The sequence below is a fragment of the Scyliorhinus torazame genome, chromosome 6 (genome assembly GCF_047496885.1).
Source record: "Scyliorhinus torazame isolate Kashiwa2021f chromosome 6, sScyTor2.1, whole genome shotgun sequence".
Taxonomy (NCBI): Eukaryota; Metazoa; Chordata; class Chondrichthyes; order Carcharhiniformes; family Scyliorhinidae; genus Scyliorhinus; species Scyliorhinus torazame.
Genome location: NC_092712.1, coordinates 59,178,397 through 59,205,901, shown reverse-complemented (window position 1 = coordinate 59,205,901; position 27,505 = coordinate 59,178,397). Strand labels below are relative to the sequence as shown.

General features: G+C 51.0%; 1 protein-coding gene across 7 annotated transcripts in view; it reads right to left on the bottom strand.

Annotated features, from left to right (window-relative positions):
- dync2i1 (dynein 2 intermediate chain 1) overlaps positions 1 to 27,505 on the bottom strand; it is a 175,381-nt gene that overhangs the window by 15,682 nt on the left and 132,194 nt on the right. For all 7 annotated transcript variants that reach the window (XM_072508236.1, XM_072508237.1, XM_072508240.1 and 4 more), the window contains one exon: positions 24,068 to 24,129. In XM_072508236.1, the coding sequence (XP_072364337.1) occupies positions 24,068 to 24,129 (62 nt within the window). The remainder of the gene's footprint in view (positions 1 to 24,067; positions 24,130 to 27,505) is intronic.

Below are 27,505 nucleotides of genomic sequence, written 5' to 3'. Positions count from 1 at the left end.
AACAACAAAATGTAAAGGGAACACAATAGAATTAAATACAAACCAAAACAAAACAACCCCGTGCCCCCCTCACCCCTATACATAAATAATAAATTAACACCCCGAATTAACAGACAGCAAACATAGCAAATATATACACCCCCTCAGATCCCCCAGTATCGACAAACAAAAATAAAATAGAACCCTCCCCACCCCCCGAGTTGCTGCTGCTGCTGACCATTGTCTACCGTTCTGCCAGGAAGTCCAAGAACAGTTGCCACCGCCTGAAAATCCCTTGCACCAATCCCCTTAAGGCAAATTTCACCTTTTCCAATTTAATAAACCCCGCCATATCATTGATCCAGGATTCCACGCTTGGGGGCCTTGCATCCTTCCACTGAAGAAGAATCCTTCGCCGGGCTACCAGGGACGCAAAAGCCAGAATACCGGCCTCTTTCGCCTCCTGCACTCATGGCTCCTCTGCAACCCCAAGTATTGCGAGCCCCCAGCCCTGTTTGACCCTGGATCCTACCACCCTCGACACCGTCCTCAGTACGCCTTTCCAAAATTCCTCCAGCGCTGGGCATGCCCAGAACATAGGGGTGTGGTTTGCTGGGCTCCCTGAGCACCTCACACACCTGTCCTCACCCCCAAAAACCCAGCTCATCCTTGTCCCGGTCATGTGTGCCCTGTGCAGCACCTTAAACTGTATGAGGCTGAGCCTCGCGCACGAAGAGGAAGAGTTCACCCTCCCTAGGGCATCTGCCCACGTCCCCTCTTCGATCTCCTCCCCCAACTCCTTCTCCCACTTACCTTTCAACTCCACCACCGAGGCCTCCTCCTCCTGCATCACCTGGTATGTTGCCGAGATCTTCCCCTCTCCAACCCACACCCCCGAGAGCACCCTGTCCTGGACCCCGCGTGGTGGCAGCAGCGGGAATTCCACCACTTGCCACCTGGCAAACACCCTTACCTGTAGATACCTAAAGGTGTTCCCGGGGGGGAGCCCGTACTTCTCCTCCAGCTCACCCAGGCTTGTGAACTTCCCATCCTCAAATAGGTCCCCCAACCTTCTTATCCCTGCCCTGCGCCACCCCGAAAACCCTCCATCTATTCTCCCTGGGACAAACCGGTGGTTCCCCCGTATCTGGGTCCACGCCGAGGCCCGACTTCCCCCCTGTGCCGTCTCCATTGCCCCCAGATTTTGAGGGTAGCCGCCACCACCGGGCGCATGGTATACCTCATTAGAGGGAGCGGCAACGGCGCCGTTGCCAGCGCCTCCAGACTCGTACCCTCACAAGACGCCGTCTCCAGCCTCTTCCATGCAGCCCCCTCCCCCTATATCACCCACTTGCGCACCATCGCCGCATTGGCCGCCCAGTAGTACCCACAGAGGTTGGGCAGCGCCAGCCCCCCCATCCCTACTCCGCTCCATGAACACCCTTCTCATCCTCGGAGTCCCTCACGCCCACACAAACCCCGTTATGCTCCTGTTGAACCGCCTAAAGGAGGCCTTCGGGATAAGAATGGGGAGGCACTGGAACAGGACCAAAAACCTTGGGAGCACAGTCATCTTGACTGACTGCACCCTACCCGCCAGGGACAGCGGCAACGCGTCCCACCTCTTAAACTCCTCCACCATTTGCTCCACCAGCCTCGTGAAATTAAGTCTATGCAGGGCCCCTCAGCTCCTGGCCACCTGAACCCCCAAATACCTGAAGCTCCTCTCCGCCCTTTTTAGTAGGAGCTCGCCAATCCCCCTCTCCTGGTCCCCTGGGTGAACCATGAACAACTCGCTCTTCCCCATGTTGAGCTTGTACCCTGAGAAAGCCCCGAACTCCCTGAGGATCCTCAATACCACCGGCATTCCCCCCACGGGTCCGCCACATATAACAGCAAGTCGTCCGCATACAGCGACACCCTATGCTCCTCCCCACCCCGCACCAACCCCCTCCAGTTCCTCGACTCCCTCAGTGCCATAGCCAGGGGTTCAATCGCCAGTGCGAAGAGCAGGGGGGACAGGGGACACCCCTGCCTCGTCCCTCGATGCAACCAAAAGTACTCAGACCTCCTCTTGTTCGTGGCCACACTCGCCATCAGCACCTTGTACAACAGCCTAACCCACCTGACAAACCCCTCCAAAACCCGAACCTCTTCACCACCTCCCACAAGTACCTCCACTCTACCCTATCGAAGGCCTTCTCAGCGTCCATCGCCACCACTATCTCCGCCTCCCCCTCCCTCACTGGCATCATCATAACGTTCAGGAGCCTCCGCACATTCGAGGTTCATCTGCCTCCCCTTCACGAACCCAGTCTAGTCTCCGTGGATAACCTGCGGCACCCAATCCACAATTCGCGTGGCTAAGACCTTAGCCAGCACTTTGGCATCTACATTTAACAACTAAATCGGCCTGTAAGACCCACACTACAGGGATCCTTGTCCTGCTTCAGGATCAAGGAGATCAGTGCCCGGGACATCGTCGGGGGCAAAGGCCCCCCCTCCCTTGCCTCATTGAAGGTCCCAACCAGCAACGGGCCCAACAGGTCCACATATTTCTTGTAAAATTCAACCGGGAAACCGTCCGGCCCCGGTGCCTTCCCCGCCTGCATGCTCCCTATCCCTTTGGCCAGCTCCTCCAGCCCAATCAGGGCCCCTAATCCCGCCACCAGTCCCTCCCCCACCTTCAGGAACCTCAATTGGTCCAGAAAGCGGCCCACCCCCTCCCTCCTCCAGTGGGGGCTCGGACCGATACAGTTCCTCATAAAAGTCCCTGAAGACCCCATTGATGCCAATCCCACTCCGCACCACACTCCTTCCCCTATCCTTAACTCCCCCGATCTCCCTAGCTGCGTCCCGCTTCCGAAGCTGATGCGCCAACATCCGGCTTACCTTTTCCCCATATTCATAAACCGCCCCTGGGCCTTCCTCCACTGCGCCTCCGCCTTCCTGGTGGTCAACTGGTCGAATTCGGCCTGGAATCTATGCCTCTCCCTCAACAGTCCCTCCGCCGGCACCTCCGCGTACCTCCTGTCTACCCTCACTATCTCCCCCACCAGCCTCTCCCTCTCCCTCTGCTCTCTCCTCTCCTTGTGGGCCCTAGTGGAGATCAGCTCTCCCCTAACCACCGCCTTCAGCACCTCGCAGACCATCCCCACTCGGACCTCCCCGTTATCGTTGGCATCCAGGTATCTCTCTATGCTTCCTCGGACCCGCTCGTTCGCCAACAGCCCCACCTCCAAGCGCCACAACGGGCGCTGGTCCCTCTCCTCCCCCAGCTCTATGTCTACCCAATGCGGGGCGGGATCCGAAATGGCTATCGCCGAGTACTCGGTATCCCCTAGTCTCGCGATCAGCACCCTGCTCATAACAAAAAAGTCGATCTGGGAACAGGCCTCATGAACGTGCGAGAAGAATGAAAATTCCCCAGCCCCCGGCCTTGCAAATCTCCAAGGGTCCACCCCTCACATCTGGTCCATAAACCCCCTCAGCACTTTAGCCGCCGCCGGCCTCCTACCCGTCCTAAGACCTGGAGCGGTCCAGTGCCGGATCCAACACCGTGTTAAGTCGCCCCCCCACCCATCCCCCCATTATCAGGCCCCCCACTTCCAAGTCTGGGATCCGTCCCAACATGTGCCACATAAAACCCGCATCGTCCCAGTTCAGGGCGTACACGTTGACCAGCACCACCCTCTCCCCTTGCAGCTTACTACTTACCATTACGTACCTGACACCATTGTCTGTCACAATGCTCGACGCCTCGAACAACACCCTCTTTCCCACCAAGATGCCACACCTCCCCCACCCCGCCGATTTTTGGCATACAGCCCTGAATGAAACACCTGACCTACCCACCCCTTCCTCAATCTTACCTGGTCTGCCACCTTCAGGTGTGTCTCCTGGAGCATGACCACATCCGCCTTCAGCCCCTTCAGGTGCGCGAACACCCGGGCCCGCATAACCGGCCTGTTCAGTCCCCTTACGTTCCAGGTTATCAGCCGGATCAGGGGGCTACCCCGCCCCCCTCCCCCGCCGACTAGCCATAACCCCTCCTCGGCACCCCATGCCCGGCCAGTTCCCCACAGCGGCCTCCTCTGGCGCAGCTCCTTTTACAGGCCCAGTCCCCTCACCCCCTACTCGGGCCTGACACTCCGCCGCGGGGCCCCATCCCCCCTACCAGCCATCCACCCCCTACTCAGTTTATTTGCTTCCCCCCCCTCCAAGAGCCCACCCGACAGTCCCAACCCACCCTAACCACCCACACCGAATCAAAAAGAAACAAGAACAAAGAACCCCCCCTCAAAATGTAACACAACAACAACAATCCCCGACCAACCCCACGCCCGATCCCCCATCCCGACCCTCACAGTTTGTGTCCAGCTTCTCGGCCTGAACAAAAGCCCACGCCTCCTCCGGGGACTCAAAATAATGGTGTTGGTTCTTGTAGGTGACCCACAGTCGCGCCGGCTGCAGAATGCCGAACTTCACCACCTTCCTGTGCAGCACCGCCTTCGCCTGGTTGTACCCGGCCCTCTTCTTCGCCACCTCCGCGCTCCAGTCCTGATATATTCGAACCTCCGCGTTCTCCCACCTGCTGCTCCTCTCTTTCTTGGCCCACCCGAGTACGCACTCCCGATCAGCGAACCGATGAAACCGCACCAGCACCACCCGCGGCGACTCGTTAGCCTTGGGCCTCCTCGCCAGCAGTCTATGAGCCCCTTCCAGCTCCAGGGACCCCTGGAAGGACCCCGCTCCCATCAGCGAGTTCAACATGGTGACCACATAGGCCCCCACGTCCGACCCCTCCAGCCCCTCCGGGAGGCCCAGGATCCGCAGATTCGTCCGCCTCGACCGATTCTCCATCTCCTCGAACTGTTCCTGCCATTTCTTGTGGAGCGCCACGTGCGCCTCCACCTTTACCGCTCGGCCCAAGATCTCGTCCTCATTATCTGAGATCTTTTGTCGGACCTCGCGGATCGCCAACCCCTGGGCCGTCTGGGTCTCCAGCAGCTTATCATTAGAAGCCTTCATCGGCTCCAGCAGGTATACTTTGAGCTCCCTGAAGCAGCATTGGATAACTTCCTGCTGCTCTTGCGCCCACTGCATCCACGCTGCCTGGTCCCCACCCGCCGCCATCCTGCTCTTCTTCCCTCGCACTTTCTTTGGCTTCACCACCACTTTTTTTAGTCGCCCGGCTCCTGGTCCAAGCCATACATTGTCGGGGGAATGTTGCAGTCTTCTTCCCACACTGGGAAATGTCGAAAAACTGCCGTTGGGGCCCTGAAAAGAGCCCAAACGTCCGTTCTAAGCGGGAGCTGCCGAACGTACGACTTAGCTCTGCATAACCACAACCGGAAGTTCCATGGCACCACTTTCAATGGCAGTGGCAAAGTACTCAATGAATCCAGTGGTGGTGGCCACTTGAATAATATGGAGGCAAGTCCGCCAACATTTTTAAGTTGGGGCAGCATCAAGGCTGGCTCACATTTGTCCTAACCAACTATTTGAGCCGGCGCTGGATGGCTCATTTTGTGCTTGGAGGGAGAGAGTTGTGGATAGAGCAGGAGATTTATTTTTGGAGGGGGTGCTTTGACAGCCTGAAGGAGAAGTTTGGGCTGGTGGACTTGGACATGTTTAGGTACCTTCAGGTGTAAAGTTTTGTTAAAGGGCTTTTTTCGGCTTTTCCTGTGGCGCAGCCATCTTCCTTATTGGAGCGGATTCTCTCCTGTTCAGGGTTGGAGGAAGGCAGTACCTCCGGCATATATGCACGAACGGGGGAAGGGTTGAATTTGGTGGAAGGGGTGATGGCAAAATGGGTGGAGGGTCTAGGGCCATTGTTGGATGATGAGGTGTGAAGTGAGGCGCTGCACAGGGTGAAAGCATGGATGTGTATATAGATTTGTTTATTGTCGGACTTCCGGGTGCGGCGATGACCAGCTGAGTCGCACGTTTCGGCAGCTCCCTGTGAAACGGACTTTTGGGCTCTCGATAGGAGCCCCAACGGCAATTTTGACGGCTAAAAACACTGTGCGGTAAACCAGAAGGGAATCCCCCCTGGATACGGATGGAAAAAGGAGGAGAAAGTGGCCAGATTGCAGTGGATCCTTTAGAACAGCGGCAAGGAAGGCAAGCAAAAACCAAGATGGCGTCGGAAGGTGGCAGTTTAACATGGGGCCCTGAACAACAAGAGTTCTTGAAATGCTGTGTGGAAGAGATCAAAAAGGAAATGAAGAAAGAGCTGTTGGCCCCGATACTACAGGCGATCGAAGGGCTAAAGGAGGAACAAAAGACCCAGGAGCGGGAGCTTCGGGTCGTGAAGGCAAAGGCAGCCGAGAATGAGGACGATATACAGGGCCTGGTGGTGAAGACGGAGACGCAGGAGGCACATCAGAAACGATGTGTGGAAAGGTTGGAGGCACTGGAAAACAACGCAAGGAGGAACAACCTGAGGATTCTTGGTCTTCCTGAAGGTGTGGAGGGAGCGGACGTCGGGGCATATGTGAGCACGATGCTGCACTCGTTAATGGGAGCGGAGGCCCCGGCGGGTCCGTTGGAGGTGGAGGGAGCATACCGAGTGATGGCGCGAGGACCGAGAGCAGGAGAAATTCCCAGAGCCATAGTGGTGAGATTCCTCCGTTTTAAGGATAGAGAAATGGTCCTTAGATGGGCGAAGAAAACTCGGAGCAGTAAATGGGAGAACGCGGTGATCCGCGTTTATCAAGACTGGAGTGCGGAGGTGGCGAGAAGGAGGGCGAGCTTTAATCGGGCCAAGGCGGTGCTTCATAAAAAGAAGATAAAATTTGGAATGCTGCAACCGGCAAGACTGTGGGTCAAATATCGAGGGAGGCACCACTACTTTGAGACGGCGGATGAAGCGTGGACTTTTATTGTGGAAGAAAAACTGGAATGAGCGGGTTATTAAAAAGAACGTTCGAACAAAGTGGTGGGGCGAATGTGGGGGGCAAAGAGGGGTTTTATGTACTAATCCTGCGATGTGGTAACTTTTCTCTCTCCCACAGGTGGTGATGGGGGGAGGAGGGGAGGTGGAGGAGATGGGGCGTTGGCCATTGGGGGCGGGGCCAAGGGGGAAGCGCAGGCTTGGTTCCCGCGCTATGATAATCATGGCGGGAATAGAGAAGCAGGAAGGAGGGGGCGTCGCACGGTGCGAGCCGAGGTCACGGGGGGAAGCCGAGGTCAGCCAGAGTTTGCTGACTTCTGGGAGCAACATGGGGGGAGTAATTACGCTAGCGGGGGATCTAGCGGGGGGGGTGGGAGGGGGGAATTACTGGGTTGCTGCTGCTGGGGAGAGGGGGGAGCTGGTATGGGAGAGGATGGGCGGGGGGGCACCGCCTGGGGGAGATACAGCTGCGTGGGAACCGGGTGAGGAGCTGGAAAAAGGTGATGGCTAATCGACAAGGGGGGGGGGGTAGGAAACCCCCCCAACTCGGCTGATCACGTGGAACGTGAGAGGGCTGAACGGGCCGATAAAGAGGGCACGGGTACTCGCACACCTTAAGAAACTTAAGGCAGATGTGGTTATGTTACAGGAAACGTACCTGAAACTGATAGACCAGGTTAGGCTACGCAAAGGATGGGTGGGGCAGGTGTTCCATTCGGGGCTAGATGCGAAAAACAGGCGGGTGGCTATATTAGTGGGGAAGCGGGTAATGTTCGAGGCAAAGACTATAGTGGCGGATAACGGGGGCAGATACGTGATGGTGAGTGGCAAACTACAGGGGGAGACGGTGGTTTTGGTAAACGTATATGCCCCGAACTGGGATGATGCCAATTTTATGAGGCGGATGCTAGGACGCATTCCGGACCTAGAGATGGGAAAGCTGATAATGGGGGGAGATTTTAATACGGTGTTGGAACCAGGGCTGGATAGGTCGAAGTCCAGGACTGGAAGGAGGCCGGCAGCAGCCAAGGTACTTAAAGATTTTATGGAGCAGATGGGAGGTGTAGACCCGTGGAGATTTAGCAGACCTAGGAGTAAGGAGTTCTCGTTTTTCTCCTATGTCCATAAAGTCTACTCGCGAATAGACTTTTTTGTGCTGGGTAGGGCATTGATCCCGAAGGTGAGGGGAACGGAGTATACGGCTATAGCCATTTCGGATCACGCTCCACACTGGGTGGACTTGGAGATAGGGGAGGAAACAGGAGGGCGCCCACCCTGGAGAATGGACATGGGACTAATGGCAGATGAGGGTGTGTGTCTAAGGGTGAGGGGGTGCATTGAAAAGTACTTGGAACTCAATGATAATGGGGGGGTCCAGGTGGGAGTGGTCTGGGAGGTGTTGAAGGCGGTGGTTAGAGGGGAGCTGATATCAATAAGGGCACATAAAGGGAAGCAGGAGAGTAAGGAACGGGAGCGGTTGCTGCAAGAACTTTTGAGGGTGGACAGACAATATGCGGAAGCACCGGAGGAGGGACTGTACAGGGAAAGGCAAAGGCTACATGTAGAATTTGACTTGCTGACTACAGGCACTGCAGAGGCACAATGGAGGAAGGCACAGGGTGTACAGTACGAATATGGGGAGAAGGCGAGCAGGTTGCTGGCACACCAATTGAGGAAAAGGGGAGCAGCGAGGGAAATAGGGGGAGTGAGGGATGAGGAAGGAGGGATGGAGCGGGGAGCGGAGAGAGTGAATGGAGTGTTCAAGACATCTTATAAAAAATTATATGAAGCTCAACCCCCGGATGGGAGGGAGAGAATGATGGGCTTCTTGGATCGGCTGGAATTTCCCAAGGTGGAAGAGCAGGAAAGGGTGGGACTGGGAGCACAGATCGAGGTAGAAGAAGTGGTGAAAGGAATTAGGAGCATGCAGGCGGGAAAGGCCCCGGGACCGGATGGATTCCCAGTCGAATTCTCTAGAAAATATGTGGACTTGCTCGCCCCGGTACTGACGAGGACCTTTAATGAGGCAAAGGAAAGGGGACAACTGCCCCCGACTATGTCTGAAGCAACGATATCGCTTCTCTTAAAGAAGGAAAAGGACCCGCTACAATGCGGGTCCTATAGACCTATTTCCCTCCTAAATGTAGATGCCAAGGTCCTGGCCAGGGTAATGGCAATGAGAATAGAGGAATGTGTCCCGGGGGTGGTCCACGAGGACCAAACTGGGTTTGTGAAGGGGAGACAGCTGAACACGAATATACGGAGGTTGTTAGGGGTAATGATGATGGCCCCACCAGAGGGAGAAACGGAGATAGTAGTGGCGATGGATGCCGAGAAAGCATTTGATAGAGTGGAGTGGGATTATTTGTGGGAGGTGTTGAGGAGATTTGGTTTTGGAGAGGGGTATGTTAGATGGGTGCAGCTGTTGTATAGGGCCCCAGTGGCGAGCGTGGTCACGAATGGACGGGGATCTGCATATTTTCGGCTCCATAGAGGGACAAGGCAGGGATGCCCTCTGTCCCCATTATTGTTTGCACTGGCGATTGAGCCCCTGGCGATAGCGTTGAGGGGTTCCAAGAAGTGGAGGGGAGTACTTAGAGGAGGAGAAGAGCACCGGGTATCTTTGTATGCGGACGATTTGCTACTATACGTGGCGGACCCGGCGGAGGGGATGCCAGAAATAATGCGGATACTTGGGGAGTTTGGGGATTTTTCAGGGTATAAATTGAACATGGGGAAAAGTGAGTTGTTTGTGGTGCATCCAGGGGAGCAGAGTAGAGAAATAGAGGACCTACCGTTGAGGAAGGTAACAAGGGACTTTCGTTACCTGGGGATCCAGATAGCTAAGAATTGGGGCACATTGCATAGGTTAAATTTAACGCGGTTGGTGGAACAGATGGAGGAGGATTTCAAGAGATGGGATATGGTATCCCTGTCATTGGCAGGGAGGGTGCAGGCGGTTAAGATGGTGGTCCTCCCGAGATTCCTCTTTGTGTTTCAGTGCCTCCCGGTGGTGATCACGAAGGCTTTTTTAAAAAAGGATTGAAAAGAGCATCATGGGTTTTGTGTGGGCCGGGAAGACCCCGAGAGTGAGGAAGGGATTCTTACAGTGTAGCAGGGATAGGGGGGGGCTGGCACTACCGAGCCTAAGTGAGTATTATTGGGCCGCTAATATTTCAATGGTGAGTAAGTGGATGGGAGAGGAGGAGGGAGCGGCGTGGAAGAGATTAGAGAGGGCGTCCTGTAGGGGGACTAGCCTACAGGCTATGGTGACAGCCCCATTGCCGTTCTCACCGAGGAACTACACCACAAGCCCGGTGGTGGTGGCTACACTGAAGATTTGGGGACAGTGGAGACGGCATAGGGGAAAGACTGGAGCCTTGGGGGGGTCCCCGATAAGAAACAACCATAGGTTTGCCCCGGGGGGAATGGATGGGGGATATGGAATGTGGCAAAGAGCAGGAATAACGCAACTGAAAGATCTGTTTGTGGATGGGAAGTTCGCGAGTCTGGGAGCGCTGACCGAGAAATATGGGTTGCCCCAAGGGAATGCATTCAGGTATATGCAACTGAGGGCTTTTGCGAGGCAACAGGTGAGGGAATTCCCGCAGCTCCCGACACAAGAGGTGCAGGACAGAGTGATCTCAAAGACATGGGTGGGGGATGGCAAGGTGTCAGATATATATAGGGAAATGAGGGACGAAGGGGAGACTATGGTAGATGAACTAAAAGGGAAATGGGAAGAAGAGCTGGGGGAGGAGATCGAGGAGGGGCTGTGGGCAGATGCCCTAAGCAGGGTAAACTCGTCGTCCTCGTGTGCCAGGCTAAGCCTGATTCAGTTTAAGGTATTACACAGGGCGCATATGACTGGAGCACGGCTCAGTAAATTTTTTGGGGTGGAGGATAGGTGTGCGAGGTGCTCGAGAAGCCCAGCGAATCATACCCATATGTTTTGGTCATGCCCGGCACTACAGGGGTTTTGGATGGGGGTGACAAAGGTGCTTTCAAAAGTAGTAGGAGTCCGGGTCGAACCAAGCTGGGGGTTGGCTATATTTGGGGTTGCACAAGAGCCGGGAGTGCAGGAGGCGAGAGAGGCCGATGTTTTGGCCTTTGCGTCCCTAGTAGCCCGGCGCAGGATATTGCTAATGTGGAAAGAAGCCAAGCCCCCGGGGGTGGAGACCTGGATAAATGACATGGCGGGTTTATAAAGCTAGAGCGGATTAAGTTCGTCCTAAGGGGGTCGGCTCAAGGGTTCACCAGGCGGTGGCAACCGTTCGTCGAATACCTCGCAGAAAGATAGACGGAATGGGAAAAAGAAGGCAGCAGCAGCAGCCCAGGATCGGGGGGGGGGGGGGGGGAGGGGGGGGGGGGGGGGGGGGGGGGGGAACCAGAAGGACTCTCAGGGTTGTTAATATATACTGTATAGTATGTATAGGTCGTTGCTACAGATAATTATATATTGGACTGTTAAATTATATTTTTGGAGAGTGTTACTTGTGACAAGGCAGTTGCCAATTAGGGCTAGTTTTCATTTTTGTTATTTATTATTTATTCATTTTTTGTTTATAAAATAGGTCATTGTTATTTGTGTTGTTATAATATTGTGTAAAGGATGCACAATGTACTGTGTTGGTTGACCAAAAATTTTCAATAAAATATTTAATAAAAAAAAAAAGATTTGTTTATTGTCACGTGTACCGAGGTACAGTGAAAAGTATTGTCTTGCATGCAGCTCAGACAGATCATTCCATACATGAAAAGAAAATACATAATAGGGCAAACCTCCTCATGTTCCCATTAATTCTTTTCCCTCTTAACTTGAACCTATGCGGCTTCCGGGTGCGGCGATGACCAGCTGAGTCGCACGTTTCGGCAGCTCCCGGTGGAACGGACTTTTGGGCTCTTAATAAGAGCCCCAACGGCAATTTTAACAGCTAAAAGTACTGTGCGGCGAACCAGAAGGGAATCCCCCCTGGATACGGATGAAAAAAGGAGGGGAAAGTGGCCGGATTGCGGTGGATCCTTTAGAGCAGCGGCAAGGAAGGCAAGCAAAAACCAAGATGGCGTCGGAAGGTGGCAGTTTAATATGGGGCCCTGAACAACACGAGTTCTTGAAACGCTACGTGGAAGAACTCAAAAAGGAAATGAAGAAGGAGCTGTTGGCCCCGATATTACAGGCGATCGAAGGGCTAAAGGAGGAGCAAAAGACCCAGGAGCGGGAGCTTCGGGTCGTGAAGGCAAAGGCTGCCGAGAATGAGGATGACATACAGGGCCTGGTGGTGAAGACGGAGATGCACGAGGCACACCATAAACGATGTGTGGAAAGGCTGGAGGCGCTGGAGAACAACGCGAGGAGGAACAACCTAAGGATTCTTGGTCTTCCTGAAGGTGCGGAGGGAGCGGACGTCGGGGCATATGTGAGCACGATGCTGCACTCGTTAATGGGAGCGGAGGCCCCGGCGGGTCCGCTGGAGGTGGAGGGAGCATACCGAGTGATGGCGCGAGGACCGAGAGCAGGAGAAATTCCTAGAGCCATAGTGGTGAGATTCCTCCGTTTTAAGGGTAGAGAGATGGTCCTTAGATGGGCAAAGAAAACTCGGAGCAGTAAGTGGGAGAACGCGGTGATCCGCGTATATCAAGACTGGAGTGTGGAGGTGGCGAGAAGGAGGGCGAGCTTTAATCGGGCCAAGGCGGTGCTTCACAAAAAGAAGATAAAATTCGGAATGCTGCAACCGGCAAGACTGTGGGTCACATATCAAGGGAGGCACCACTACTTTGAGACGGCGGATGAGGCGTGGACTTTTATCGTGGAAGAAAAATTGGAATGAGCGGGTTATTTAATAATAATTTTTAAAAAAGAACGTTTGAAACAAAGTGGTGGGGCGAGTATGGGGGGCGAAGAGGGGGGTATAAAGGGGGGAAAGAGGAGTTTTATATTATTAATCCTGCGATGTGGTAACTTTTCTCTCTTCCACAGGTGGTGGTGGGGGGAAGAAAGGCGGTGGAGGAGGTGGGGCGTTGGCCATTGGGGGCGGGGCCAAGGGGGAAGCGCGGGCTCGGTTCCCGCGCTATGATAATCATGGCGGGAATAGGGAAGCAGGAAGGAGGGGGCGTCGCACGGTGCGAGCCGAGGTCACGGGGGGAAGCCGAGGTCGGCCAGAGTTTGCTGACTTCTGGGAGCAACATGGGGGGTGTAACTACGCTAGTGGGGGATCTAGCGGGGCGGGGTGGGGGGGGGGGAATTATTAGGCTGCTGCTGCTGGGGAGAGGGGGGTGCTGGTATGGGGTGGGATGGGCGGGGGGGCACCGCCTGGGGGGGACACAGCTGCGTGGGAACCGGGTGAGGAGCTGGAAAAAGGGGATGGCTAATCGACAAGGGGGGGGGGGTAAAAAGCCCCCCAACCCGGCTGATCACGTGGAACGTGAGAGGGCTGAACGGGCCGATAAAGAGGGCACGGGTACTCGCACACCTTAAGAAACTTAAGGCAGACGTGGTTATGTTACAGGAAACGCACTTGAAACTGATAGACCAGGTGAGACTACGCAAAGGTTGGGTGGGGCAGGTGTTCCATTCGGGGCTAGATGCGAAAAACAGGGGGGTGGCTATATTAGTGGGGAAGCGGGTAATGTTTGAGGCAAAGACTATAGTGGCGGATAGCGGGGGCAGATACGTGATGGTGAGTGGCAAACTACAGGGGGAGACGGTGGTTTTGGTAAACGTATATGCCCCGAACTGGGATGATGCCAATTTTATGAGGCGTATGCTAGGACGCATCCCGGACCTCGAGGTGGGAAAGTTGGTAATGGGGGAAGATTTCAATACGGTGTTGGAACCAGGGCTGGACAGGTCGAGGTCCAGGACTGGAAGGAGGCTGGCAGCAGCCAAGGTGCTTAAAGATTTTATGGAGCAGATGGGAGGAGTAGACCCATGGAGATTTAGCAGACCTAGGAGTAAGGAGTTTTCGTTTTTCTCCTATGTCCACAAAGTCTATTCGCGAATAGACTTTTTTGTTTTGGGAAGGACGTTGATCCCGAAGGTGAGGGGAACGGAGTATACGGCTATAGCCATTTCGGATCACGCTCCACATTGGGTGGACTTGGAGATAGGGGAGGAAACAGAAGGGCGCCCACCCGGGAGAATGGACATGGGACTAATGGCAGATGAGGGGGTGTGTCTAAGGGTGAGGGGGTGCATTGAAAAGTACTTGGAACTCAATGATAATGGGGAGGTCCAGGTGGGAGTGGTCTGGGAGGCGCTGAAGGCGGTGGTTAGAGGGGAGCTGATATCAATAAGGGCACATAAAGGAAAGCAGGAGAGTAGGGAACGGGAGCGGTTGCTGCAAGAACTTCTGAGGGTGGACAGGCAATATGCGGAGGCACCGGAGGAGGGACTGTACAGGGAAAGGCAAAGGCTACACGTAGAATTTGACTTGCTGACAACGGGTACTACAGAGGCACAGTGGAGGAAGGCACAGGGTGTACAGTACGAATATGGGGAGAAGGCGAGCAGGTTGCTGGCCCACCAATTGAGGAAAAGGGGAGCAGCGAGGGAAATAGGGGGAGTGAGGGATGAGGAAGGAGGGATGGAGCGGGGAGCGGAGAGAGTGAATGGAGTGTTCAAGGCATTTTATAAAAAATTATACGAAGCTCAACTCCCGGATGGGAGGGAGAGAATGATGGGCTTTCTGGACCGGCTGGAATTTCCCAAGGTGGAGGAGCAGGAAAGGGTGGGACTGGGAGCACAGATTGAAATAGAGGAAGTCGTGAAAGGAATTAGGAGCATGCAGGCGGGGAAGGCTCCGGGACCAGATGGATTCCCAGTTGAATTTTACAGAAAATATGTGGACTTGCTCGCCCCGCTACTGATGAGGACCTTTAATGAGGCAAAGGAAAGGGGACAGCTGCCCCCGACTCTGTCTGAGGCAACGATATCGCTTCTCCTAAAGAAGGAAAAGGACCCGCTGCAATGCGGGTCCTATAGACCTATTTCCCTCCTAAATGTAGACGCTAAGATTCTGGCCAAGGTAATGGCAATGAGGATAGAGGATTGTGGCCCGAGGGTGGTCCATGAGGACCAAACTTGGTTTGTGAAGGGGAGACAGCTGAATACGAATACACGGAGGCTGCTAGGGGTAATGGTGATGCCCCCACTAGAGGGGGAAGCGGAAATAGTGGTGGCGATGGATGCCGAGAAAGCATTTGATAGAGTGGAGTGGGATTATTTGTGGGAGGTGCTGAGGAGATTTGGTTTTGGAGATGAGTATGTTGGATGGGTGCAGCTGTTGTATAGGGCCCCAGTGGCGAGTGTGGTCACGGATGGACGGGGATCTGCATACTTTCGGCTCCATAGAGGGACAAGGCAGGGATGCCCTCTGTCCCCATTATTGTTTGCACTGGCGATTGAGCCTCTGGCAATAGCACTGAGGGGTTCCAAGAAGTGGAGGGGAGTACTTAGAGGAGGAGAAGAACACCGGGTATCTCTGTATGCGGATGACTTGTTGTTATATGTAGCGGACCCGGCGGAGGGGATGCCAGAGATAATGCGGACACTTCGGGAGTTTGGAGAATTCTCAGGATATAAACTGAACATGGGGAAAAGTGAGTTGTTTGTGGTGCATCCAGGGGAGCAGAGCAGAGAAATAGAGGACTTTCCGCTGAGGAAGGTAACGAGGGACTTTCGTTACTTGGGGATCCAGATAGCCAAGAATTGGGGTACATTGCATAGGTTAAATTTAATGCGATTGTTGGAACAAATGGAGGAGGACTTCAAGAGATGGGACATGGTATCCCGGTCACTGGCAGAGAGGGTGCAGGCGGTTAAAATGGTAGTCCTCCCGAGATTCCTCTTTGTGTTTCAGTGCCTCCCGGTGGTGATCACGAAGGCTTTTTTCAAAAGGATCGAAAAGAGTATCATGAGTTTTGTGTGGGCCGGGAAGACCCCGAGAGTGAGGAAGGGATTCTTACAGCGTAGCAGGGATAGGGGGGGGCTGGCACTACCGAGCCTAAGTGAGTACTACTGGGCCGCCAATATCTCAATGGTGAGTAAGTGGATGGGAGAAGAGGAGGGAGCGGCGTGGAAGAGATTGGAGAGGGCGTCCTGTAGGGGGACTAGCCTACAAGCTATGGTGACGGCCCCATTGCCGTTCTCACCGAAGAAATACACCACAAGCCCGGTGGTGGTGGTGACTTTGAAAATTTGGGGACAGTGGAGACGGCATAGGGGAAAGACGGGAGCCTTGGTGGGGTCCCCGATAAGAAATAACCATAGGTTTGCCCCGGGGAGAATGGATGGGGGATTTAGAATATGGCAAAGAGCAGGAGTAACGCAACTGAAAGATCTGTTTGTGGATGGGAAATTCGCAAGTCTGGGAGCGCTGACCGAGAAATATGGGTTGCCCCAAGGGAATGCATTCCGGTATATGCAACTGAGGGCTTTTGCGAGGCAACAGGTGAGGGAATTCCCGCAGCTCCCGACGCATGAGGTGCAGGACAGAGTGATCTCAAAGACATGGGTGGGGGACGGTAAGGTGTCAGATATATATAGGGAAATGAGGGACGAGGGGGAGATTATGGTAGATGAGCTGAAAGGGAAATGGGAAGAAGAGCTGGGGGAGGAGATTGAGGAGGGGGCTGTGGCGGATGCCCTAAGTAGGGTAAACTCATCGTCCTCGTGTGCCAGGCTAAGCCTGATTCAATTTAAGGTGTTACACAGAGCGCATATGACTGGAGCACGGCTCAGTAAATTTTTTGGGGTAGAGGATAGGTGTGCGAGATGCTCGAGAAGCCCACAGAATCACACCCACATGTTCTGGTCATGTCCGGCACTACAGGGGTTCTGGGTGGGGGTGACAAAGGTGCTTTCGAAAGTAGTGGGGGTCCAGGTCGAACCAAGCTGGGGGTTGGCTATATTTGAGGTTGCACAAGAGCCGGGAGTGCAGGAGGCGAGAGAGGCCGATGTTTCGGCCTTTGTGTCCCTAGTAGCCCGGTGCAGGATACTGTTGATGTGGAAGGAAGCCAAGCCCCCGGGTTGGAGACCTGGATAAATGACATGGCAGGGTTTATAAAGCTGGAACGGATTAAGTTCGTCCTAAGGGGATCGGCTCAAGGGTTCACCAGGCGGTGGCAACCGTTCGTCGAATACCTCACAGAAAGGTAGAGGGAATGGAAAAGAAGAAGGCAGCAGCAGCAGCCCGGCGGGGGGGGGGGGGGGGAGAGGAACCAGAAGGACTCTCAGGGTTGTTAATATATATGTATAATATGTATAGGTCGTTGCTATAAATAATTGTATATTGGACTGTTAAATCATATTTTTGGAGAGTGTTTATCTGAGACAAGGCAGTTGCCATTTAGTTTTCGTTTTCGTTATATATTATTTATTCTTTGTTTATAAAACAGGTCATTGTTACTTATACTGTTATATTATTGTGTAAAGGATACACAATGTACTGTGATGGTTGACCAAAAATTTTCAATAAAATATTTTTTTAAAAACTTGAACCTATGCCCCCTAGTTCTCGTTTCCCCAACCCTGGGAAAAAAGACCCGAGACAATTCATCCTACCCATGCCACTCATGAATGATCTTATACACCTCTATAAGATCGCCCCTCAGTCTCCTACGCTCCAAAGAAAAAAGTCCTAGCCTGTCCAATCTCTCGCTTTAACTCAGTCCCTCGGATCCTGGCAACATCCTTGTAAATCTCTTCTGCACTCTTTCCTAGCAAGGCGACCAAAAACGGAACACAGTAATCCAGATGTGGCCTCACCAACATCCTGTACAACTGCAATAAAACTTCCTAACTTCTATACTCAATGCCCTGACTGATGAAGGGCAGCATGCCAAAAGCCTTCATCACTGTCCGATCTACCTGTGACTCCACCTTCAGAGAACCGTGCACCTGAACTCCAAGGTCCCTCTGTTTCACGATACTCCCAAAGGTCACCATGAAAGTCCTACCTTGATTTGACTTTCCAAAATGCAACACCTCACACTTGTCTGTATTAAATTCAATTTGCCATTTCTCAGCCCAATTCCCCAGCGAGCAAGATCCTGCTGCAATATTTGAGAACCTTCCTCATTGTCTACAATAAAAAGTCTTACAACACCAGGTTAAAGTCTAACAGGTTCGTTTAAAACACTAGCTTTCGGAGCACTGCTCCTTCCTCAGGTGAATGAAGAGGTATGTTCCAGAAACATATATATAGACAAATTCAAAGATGCAAGACAATGCTTAGAACATAAGAACAGAACAACTAGGAGCAGGAGTAGGCCATCTGGCCCCTTGAGGCTGCTCCACCATTCAATGAGATCATGGCTGATCTTTTGTGAACTCAGCTCCACTTTCCAGCACGAACACCATAACCTTTAATCCCTTTATTCTTCAAAAAACTATCTATCTTCATCTTAAAACCATTTAATGAAGGAGCCTCTACTGCTTCACTGGGCAAGGAATTCCATAGATTCACAACCCTTTGGGTGAAGAAGTTCCTCCTAAACTCAGTCCTAAATCTACTTCCCCTTATTTTGAGGCTATGCCCCCTATTTCTGCTTTCACCCGCCAGTGGAAACAACCTGCCCGCATCTATCCTATCTATTCCCTTCATAATTTTATATGTTTCTATAAGATCCCCCCCCCCTCATCCTTCTAAATTCCAACGAGGACAGTCCCAGTCGACTCAGCCTCTCCTCGTAATCCAACCCCTTCAACTCTGGGATTAACCTAGTGAATCTCCTCTGCACACCCTCCAGTGCCAGTACGTCCTTTCTCAAGTAAGGAGACCAAAATTGAACACAATACTCCAGGTGTGGCCTCACTAAAACCTTATACAATTGCAGCATAAGCTCCCTTCTCTTAAATTCTATCCCTCGAGCAATGAAGGACAAAATTCCATTTGCCTTCTTAATCACATGTGGCACCTGTAAATCAACTTTTTGCGACTCATGCACTAGCACACCCAGGTCTCTCTGCACAGCAGCATGTTTTAATATTTTATTTAAATAATAATCCCTTTTGCTGTTATTCCTACCAAAATGGATAATCTCACATTTGTCAACATTGTATTCCATCTGCCAGACCCTAGCCCATTCACTTAGCCTGTCCAAATCCCTCTGCAGACTTCCAGTATCCTCTGCACTTTTTGCTTTACCACTCATCTTAGTGTCGTCTGCAAACTTGGACACATTGTCCTTGGTCCCCAACTCCAAATCATCTATGTAAATTGTGAACAATTGTGGGCCCAACACTGATCCCTGAGGGACACCACTAGCTACTGATTGCCAACCAGAGAAACACCCATTAATCCGTACTCTTTGCTTTCTATTAATTAACCAATCCTCTATCCATGCTACTACTTTCTCCTTAATGCCATGCATCTTTACCTTCTGCAGCAACCTTTTGTGTGGCACCTTGTCAAAGGCTTTCTGGAAATCCAGATATACTACATCCATTGGCTCCCCGTTATCTACCGCACTGGTAATGTCCTCAAAGAATTCCATGAAATTAGTTAGGCACAACCTGCCTTTTATGAACCCATGCTGCGTCTGCCCAATGGGACAATTTCCATCCAGATGCCTCGCTATTTCTTCCTTGATGATAGATTCCAGCATCTTCCCTACTACCGAAGTTAAGCTCACTGGCCTATAATTATCCGCTTTCTGCCTACCTCCTTTTTTAAACAGTGGTGTCACGTTTGCTAATTTCCAATCCACCGGGACCACCCCAGAGTCTAGTGAATTTTGGTAAATTATCACTCGTGCATTTGCAATTTCCCTAGCCATCTCTTTTAGCACTCTGGGATGCATTCCATCAGGGCCAGGAGACTTGTCTACCTTTAGCTCCATTAGCTTGCCATCACTACCTCCTTAGTGATAACAATCCTCTCACGGTCCTCACCTGTCATAGCCTCATTTCCATCATTTATTGGCGTAGATTGGCGAGACCATGCAGACGCTGCGACACGAATGAACGGACATCGCGCGACAATCACCAGGCAGGAATGTTCCCTTCCAGTCGGGGAACACTTCAGCAGTCAAGGGCATTCAGCCTCTGATCTCCGGGTAAGCGTTCTCCAAGGCGGTCTTCAGGACGCGCGACAACGCAGAATCGCCGAGCAGAAACTTACAGCCAAGTTCCGCACACATGAGTGCGGCCTCAACCGGGACCTGGGATTCATGTCGCATTACATTCACCCCCCCACCATCTGGCCTGTGAAATCCGACCAACTGTCCTGGCTTGACACAATTCACACCTCTTTAACCTGGGGTTAGCCCTATCTCTGGATATGTAAACACTTAATTAACTGCAAATGCTCGCATTCTAAGCATTGTCTTGCATCTTTGAATTTGTCTATATATGTGTTTCTGGAACATACCTCTTCATTCACCTGAGGAAGGAGCAGTGCTCCGAAAGCTATTGTTTGAAACAAACCTGTTGGGCTTTGACCTGGTGTTGTAAGACTTCTTACTGTGATCACCCCAGTCCAACGCCGGCATCTCCACATCATTATCTACAATACCACCTATTTTAATGTCATCTGCAAACTCACTGATCATGCCTTGTATATTCTCATCCAAATCGTTGATATAGATAATAAATAGCAATGGGCCCAGCACTGATCCCTGAAGCAGACCACTAGTCACAAGCCTCCAGTCCGAAAAGCATCCTTCCACCATTATCCTCTGCTTCCTACCATCAAGCCAGTTGTATCTCCAATTTGCCAGCTCTCCCTGGAGACCATGTGATCTAACCTTCCAGAGCAGCCTACCATGTAGAACTTTGTCAAAGGCCCTACTGACGTCCATATAGACTACATCTACCGCCCTGCCCTCATCATGAAGTGACCTTCCTAGTCACTTCATCAAAGAACTCTAAAGCATGATGTCCCAAGAACAAAGCTGTGCTGACTACTCCTAATCAAACTCTGTCTTTCCAAACGCATGTATAACTTATCCCTCAGAATCCTCTCTAGTAACTTACCCACCACAGATGTTAGGTTTACCAATCTATAATACTCGGGTGTTTTTGCAGACCTTCTTAAATAAGGGCACAACATTTTCTACCGTCTAGACTTCTGGTACCTCACCCGTGGCTAATGATGATGCAAATATCTCAGCCAGGGCTCCCACAATTTCTTCTCTGGCCTCACGCAGTGTTCTTGAATATACCTGGTCAGAGCCAGGAGATTGACCCACCTTCATACATTTTAATACGTCCATCACCTTCTCTACTGTAATGTGAACTGTCCCCAATATATCGTCACTAACCTTCCCAGGTTCCCAAGTCTTCATGTCTTTCCCCACAGTAAACACAGAGGAGAAATATTCATCGGGAGCCTCACCTATCTCCTGCAGTTGCACACATATATGTCCACTTTGGTCCTGGAGGGGTCCTATTCTCGCTCTAGTTATTCTTTATCCTTGAATATACTTGAAGAATCCCTTTGGATTCACCGTAATCATCACAGCCAAAGCTACCTCGTGCTCCCTTTTTGCCCTCAATTTCCTTCTTGAGTATTCTCCTATATCCCCTGTACACCCAGGGAATCCCTTGATTCCAGCTGATTGTACCTGAGCCATGCCTCCTTCTTTTTCCTGGCCAAAACCTCAATGTTTTGTTATCAAGTGTTCCTACGCCTGCCAGCCTTGCCCTTCACCCTAACAGGAACATATAGACCCTGAACTCTAGCTATTTCACTTTTAAAGGCCTCCCACCTGCCAGAGTTCCCTTTGCCCTCAAACAAGCTACTCCAATCAACCCTTGCAAGCTCCTGTGTAATTCCATCAAAATTTGCCTTGCCCCAATTTAGAACTTGCAATTGTGGGCCAGTTTGTCCCTTTCCATAACTATTTAAAAATTAATAGAAGTACGGTCACGAGTCCCAAAGTGGTCCCCCATCATCACCTCAGTCACTTGTGCTGCCCCACAAGTAGGTCAGATTTGCCCTTTCCCGAATAGGACTCTCCATATACCGCCTGAGAAAACTTTCCTGAACACACTTAACAAATTCCACCCTATCTAAGCCCTTAACACTATGGCAGTCCCTGTCTATGTTAGGAAAATTAAAATCCCCTACTATGACAACCTTATTACTCCTGCAAGTCTCCCCAATCTCCCTGCATATTTGTTCTTCTAATTCCCGTTGACTATTTGGGGGCCGAAAGTACAACCCTAAGAAGGTCACCATCCCCTTCTTATTTTTTAGATCCACCCACAAAGCCTCACTGGATGAACCAACAGTTATTTCATCTCTGACTACTGCCGTGATGCTTCCCTTAATCAAAAATGCGACTCCCCTCCTCTCTTTCCTCCACCTCTGTCTCTGAGAAGGCTGCCTTTATTATCCCTCGTTGCCCTAAGTAATAAGGAGTCTTTTTGTAGGGGGTCTATAGCAGATGGCATGTGTGGGCACTGCATCAGGACATGAAGGGGTTGTGCTGGTGGGTGCCAGTGGGTTCTGACGAGCAAGCAGGAAGATCAGATGTGGGGAGGGTTTGAGGTGTCAGTCAGTGATTTGTGGGGGGAGGGCTGGTAATTTGAGGGTTGGCAGGTGGAACTGATACCAGGAGAAATGTGATAACTTGTCCTTGCAGCTTGGTGGAGGTCGCTTTTCTTTTTCCAACATTGTACGGGTACCTCCTTGTCATGCTGCTGCCACTACCTCCCAGGCGGTATTGGTGGCCCCGATGCTGGACCTCCGACCCTTTGGGGGGGAAACGGGATGTCCTGTCTCACATCGACGGCGATGAGAAGCCTGGCTAGGTTGGCATCCCCAAAGTGAGGAGCAGGTCTGCGCACTGTCATGCTTGTGTGTTGACTGGGAGTGAGTGGTGAGGGAGAATTTAAAAGCAGCTCCCCCCTTGTTAGCGGCGAGACACTGAGGCACGAGTCTGGCAAGATGGCAAGACAGCCAGTAATGCCGAGAGGCTCATCGGGGGCTCCCTGCCAATCATGCCCAAAATGATACTTGGAAATTATTCCGTTAAATCATACCCCATGATATTTATTTTGTGCATTACTTTGTTATTCTTGGAGGGAGAGTGCAGAGCTGACAACTGCTGCTGAAAAGTAACCTTGGTGAGTTTTCTATAGTGCATGCTGAAATTAGTAGAGTGGTGAGGAAAGTGTATGCGGAGTCGACTGGCAGAAACATCTGTCCTGGATAATGTTAAGTTTCTTCAGTATTGTTACAGTGAAATGAGTCACCTAGTTTGACCTCACTCTCCAGCTCACTTGCCATGTATTCTTTACTATTCCTCTTCTTCAAGTAATTATCTAATTTCCTTTCCATAAATAATGGAATGAACCATTTTTCACACTGGAGTACCAAATATTCATGAATCGCAAACTTGCTCTCCAAATTATATTCTTTCCAAATTGAAATTAAACTAGATTACAGGGAAGGCATCTAAAAAAAAAAGGCAGTGAAGGTCACCCAGAGTGTGATACCACGGCCACATTTTAAGGACTAGTCAGTCTAAACAATGCACGTTTCCACCAAAATCAAAGCCTAGGTTCATATAAACACCAGAGTACAGCTGACAGCTCATTAAAAGAGCTGTAAATATTATAAATGATTTATAATGTGACTCACGCAATAGCAAAGATCAAAATAATGGTTTGAGGAAAACGTCTCTTGGGAAGCATGGGAAATTGGTTCAAAGCTTACATAGCTCGTGCAATACGTATTTACAGTGAGGGGTTGGTATTAATCAATTCCAAGAAATCAGATTTTAATTTCCACGTAACACAGCAATTTGACAAATTGCAAAACTTTACTTAAACATTCAAATGTATCACTACCAAAACAACTTAAACTCGGGAGAAGTAATTGGGATATCCTTCAAAAAACTATAATACTCCGTCGGAAAAATTACAACTATTCTTGGGAATAGGGATGTCATAATATCTTAGGCGTGGAAACACTAAGAAATGAGGATAGTGAGATTTGCTTAAATACCCGATTGATTCAAGAACAGAATTTTAAATTTTCTTTCAATTACATCACATAGATATTCTGGTGCAAAAAGAACATTTCTCAGTTAATTATTCATGTGCTTATCACCAACTCGGTCACAAAATTGCACCAACTTCACTGGTGTATACAATGAATAGACTCAGGTGTTTACTTCGGTTAACTAATCCAATCTAAAATATAAATTACTTTTGTGTGGCGTGACATGACTTGCGCTTACCCACAGATTAAGCAAACCACTTTCATCGAGTGTTGCGAGCTGAAATGACAAGCCTGAACGTCCTGAGGTACAAAAAATAAAATCTTTAAAAACTGAAATGCAAAAAATATAATTGCTAACGATCCCATCAAATCCAAAATATTTTGATTTCTAACTTTTATAAACCTATTCCAAAACAATTTATAATCTGCAGAACTGATTTTTTTAAATGTTGTAACTGTTCTAGTGTAAGAAACATGGCAGCCAATTTGTGCTCCCACAGCAGTGACGTGATAATGGTCAGGTAATCGGTTTTATTTTTGTGATATTGATTGTGAGATAAACATTGGCCAATACCAATGATAACTCCACTGCTCTTATTTGAAATAAAGCCATGGGATCTTTTACACCAACCTGATAGGTTTAACATCTCATCCGAAAGATGGCAGGCACCTCCAACAGCTCAGCACTCCCCCAGCGCAGAAGTGGTGTGCCCACCTTGGGTTTTGCACTCAGGTGCTGGAGTGAAACTTAAACCCACAACCATCTGAGTCCAAGGTGATAACCACAGCTGACACAAACATGGTGTTCAAGCCACACTTCCCCATGTGGAAAGTTTGGTCTGAGTCAAGTCCTCAAATGGAAGTGCCAATCAGGGCACAAAATCATTCCCAATGGGAGGTGCAATAAAAACACAGCAAAATGATTTGCCAAGTCACTGTGCTCTTCATTTGCAACTACAATCAAGTGATTATAGAATGCAAAAACAAAACGTAGGCAGGAATAATTTGCTTGCTGCATTGGCCAAGAATGTTGCAAAGTATATTTGAATTCTTAACCATCAGAAGAAAAGCAACTGAAGACATTGAGGTGAAAATGACCAGCCCGTCATTAAATTAAATGCTTAGAGAGGACGCAGTAACACCTCAGGTCTGTAATTAAAGAGTCAATTTTAGTTTCACATTGTTGTATTCATTTTGAAATACCGAGATCCAAACATCGAACAGTTGGAGCAGATGTAAAAGAATAATCACAGAAAGTTGGATGATCAGAACAAATGTTTTGATTTTTTCATGTTTTTTTTTTAGCTTTTTCCAATTAAGGGGCAATTTAGTATGGCCAATTCACCTACCCTGCACACCTTTGGGTCGTGGGAGTGAGACCCACTCAGACACGGGTAGAATGCACGAACTCCACACAGACAATGACCCGGGGCGGGATCGAACTGGGGTTCTCGGTGCCATAAGGTAGCAATATTTTTTTTTTAAATGTTTTTATTCTCCATTTTCACATTGTCCTTCACAATTTACACGCCACCAACAGGCAACAAACGGTAACAAATACAAAGTCAATACCCTTAACATCACCAACGATCCCATCCTCCCACCACCCCACCCAACTGTCAATATATGCCTCAAATAAAATAAACCCTCCCACAGAGGGGAAAAAAACAAAGGCGAAAAAGAAATCCGGCCACCATTAACCGGCGCCCCCCCCCCCCCCCCCCCCCCCCCCCAACGACAACACTCAATGCCATCCAACCTCCAAAAGAGTACCGTAAATGGCACCCAAGAGTTGTAAACCCCCCCTCCCCAACTCCTCCCCCTCCACTTCCTCTTGTAAAACTCCTCCCCCCAACCTCGGTTCCTTCCCCCCCCCCCCCCAACTTTCCACCCCGGATAGGCCACTCGGACCCTGTTCTGCCAGGCTCCGATGGCCGCAGCCCCTCCCCCCCACCTCACTCCCGTTCACTGGCCGGCTTAAACCGGCCAGCATGGAGGCCCCTGCCCAGGTCCCTTTCCCCCTTGCCCGGCCCTAGGAAAACCCAGAAATCCTCTTTTAGCACACAAACCCCGCATATCCACCTACACCCCAAAGAGCCCTCATTCCGACTGAAAGTCCCATTTCTTCCCTTGTCCAAATATACACAACGTTGGCTCTTATAGCCCATACACCAGCACGCAGTGAAACAAAAAAGAAAAAAATACAGTCATGAGGCTACATTGGTACATGACCATTTCTCAATTTTGCCACAGTCCTTCTGCCTTCGCAAACTCCTCCGCTGCTTCTGCCATCCCGAAATAAAAGTCCTTGAACTTGTAGGTCACCCTCAGCTTCGCTGGATATACAGTGCCGCACTGCACCTTGTTAACGTACAGTGCCCTCTTCACCCGGTTGAAGGCAGCCCGCCTCCTCGCCAGCTCCACCGTAAAGTCCTGGTATGCGCGTATACCAGCTCCAGCCCACTGCACCACCCGCTTCTGCTTAGCCCAGCACACAAACCCCACATATCCACCTACATCCCAAAGAGCCCTCATTTCGAGTGAAAATCCCATCACTTCCCTTGTCCAAATATACACAACACTGGCTCCTTTAGCCCATACACCCGCAAAACAAAAAAAGAAAATACAGTCAGTCATGAGATCACATCGGCACATGGCCATTTCTCAATTTCTCAGTTCTGCCACAGTCCTTCTGCCTTCGCAAACTCCTCCGCTGCTTCCGACGTTCCAAAATAAAAGTCCCTGAGCTTGTAAGTCACCCTCAGCTTCGCTGGATATATAATGCCGCACTGCACCTTGCTAATGTACAGTGCCCTCTTCACCAGGTTGAAGGCAGCCCGCCTCCTCACCAGCTCCACCGTAAAGTCCTGGTATACACGTATACCAGCTTCAGCCCACTGCGCCACCCGCTTCTGCTTGGCCCAGCTCAGGACCTTCTCCTTCGCACTGTACCTACGGAAGCACAGAGTCACTACTCTTGGCGGCTCACTCGCCTTTGGTACAGGCCTCCACGACCGATGTGCCCGATTCAGCTCATATTGGGAGGGATCCTCCCCCTCCCCCAATAGTTTCGCCAACATCGTACCAAATTACTCAGTCGGCCTCGGTCCTTCAACTCCTTCGGGCAGCCCCACAATCCTCAAATTTTGTCGCCTGGAGCTATTTTCCAGGTCTTGCATTTTACCTCGCAGATCCTTGTTGATCTCCATCACCTTCCGCATCTCCTTCCCCATCGAGGTAAGTCGACCACTGTGCTGCAGCACTGACTCTTCCACTTCCTTCAGCGACTCCCCTTGCTCCCGCACCTCCGCTCGCCACCGCCGTCCTCATCGGGGTAATCGCCTCCTCCACCAGCACTTTCAAAATCGCCCCCATCTCCTTCCTCATTGCCTCCATATGTTTCATAAACTGCCTTTCGAATTCCACGGCCATCACCTTAGTTATTTCTTCAGCCGTAAGCAATGCGACCTATCCTAGCGCTCCAGCCTCCATTTTCTCTACTGACCCCGCGGTGACCTTTTCACTCCCCGGCGGACTTTCAGCTGCTTTTTTCACGGCCGTTTTTTTGCCGGTCTTCAACATTTCCCTTCTTTGTGCTGTCTCCTGACTTTCACTGTCTTCACTGGCCCTAAGACCGGGCGTTAACGTCCGACAATGTCGTTCCCGAACAGGAGCC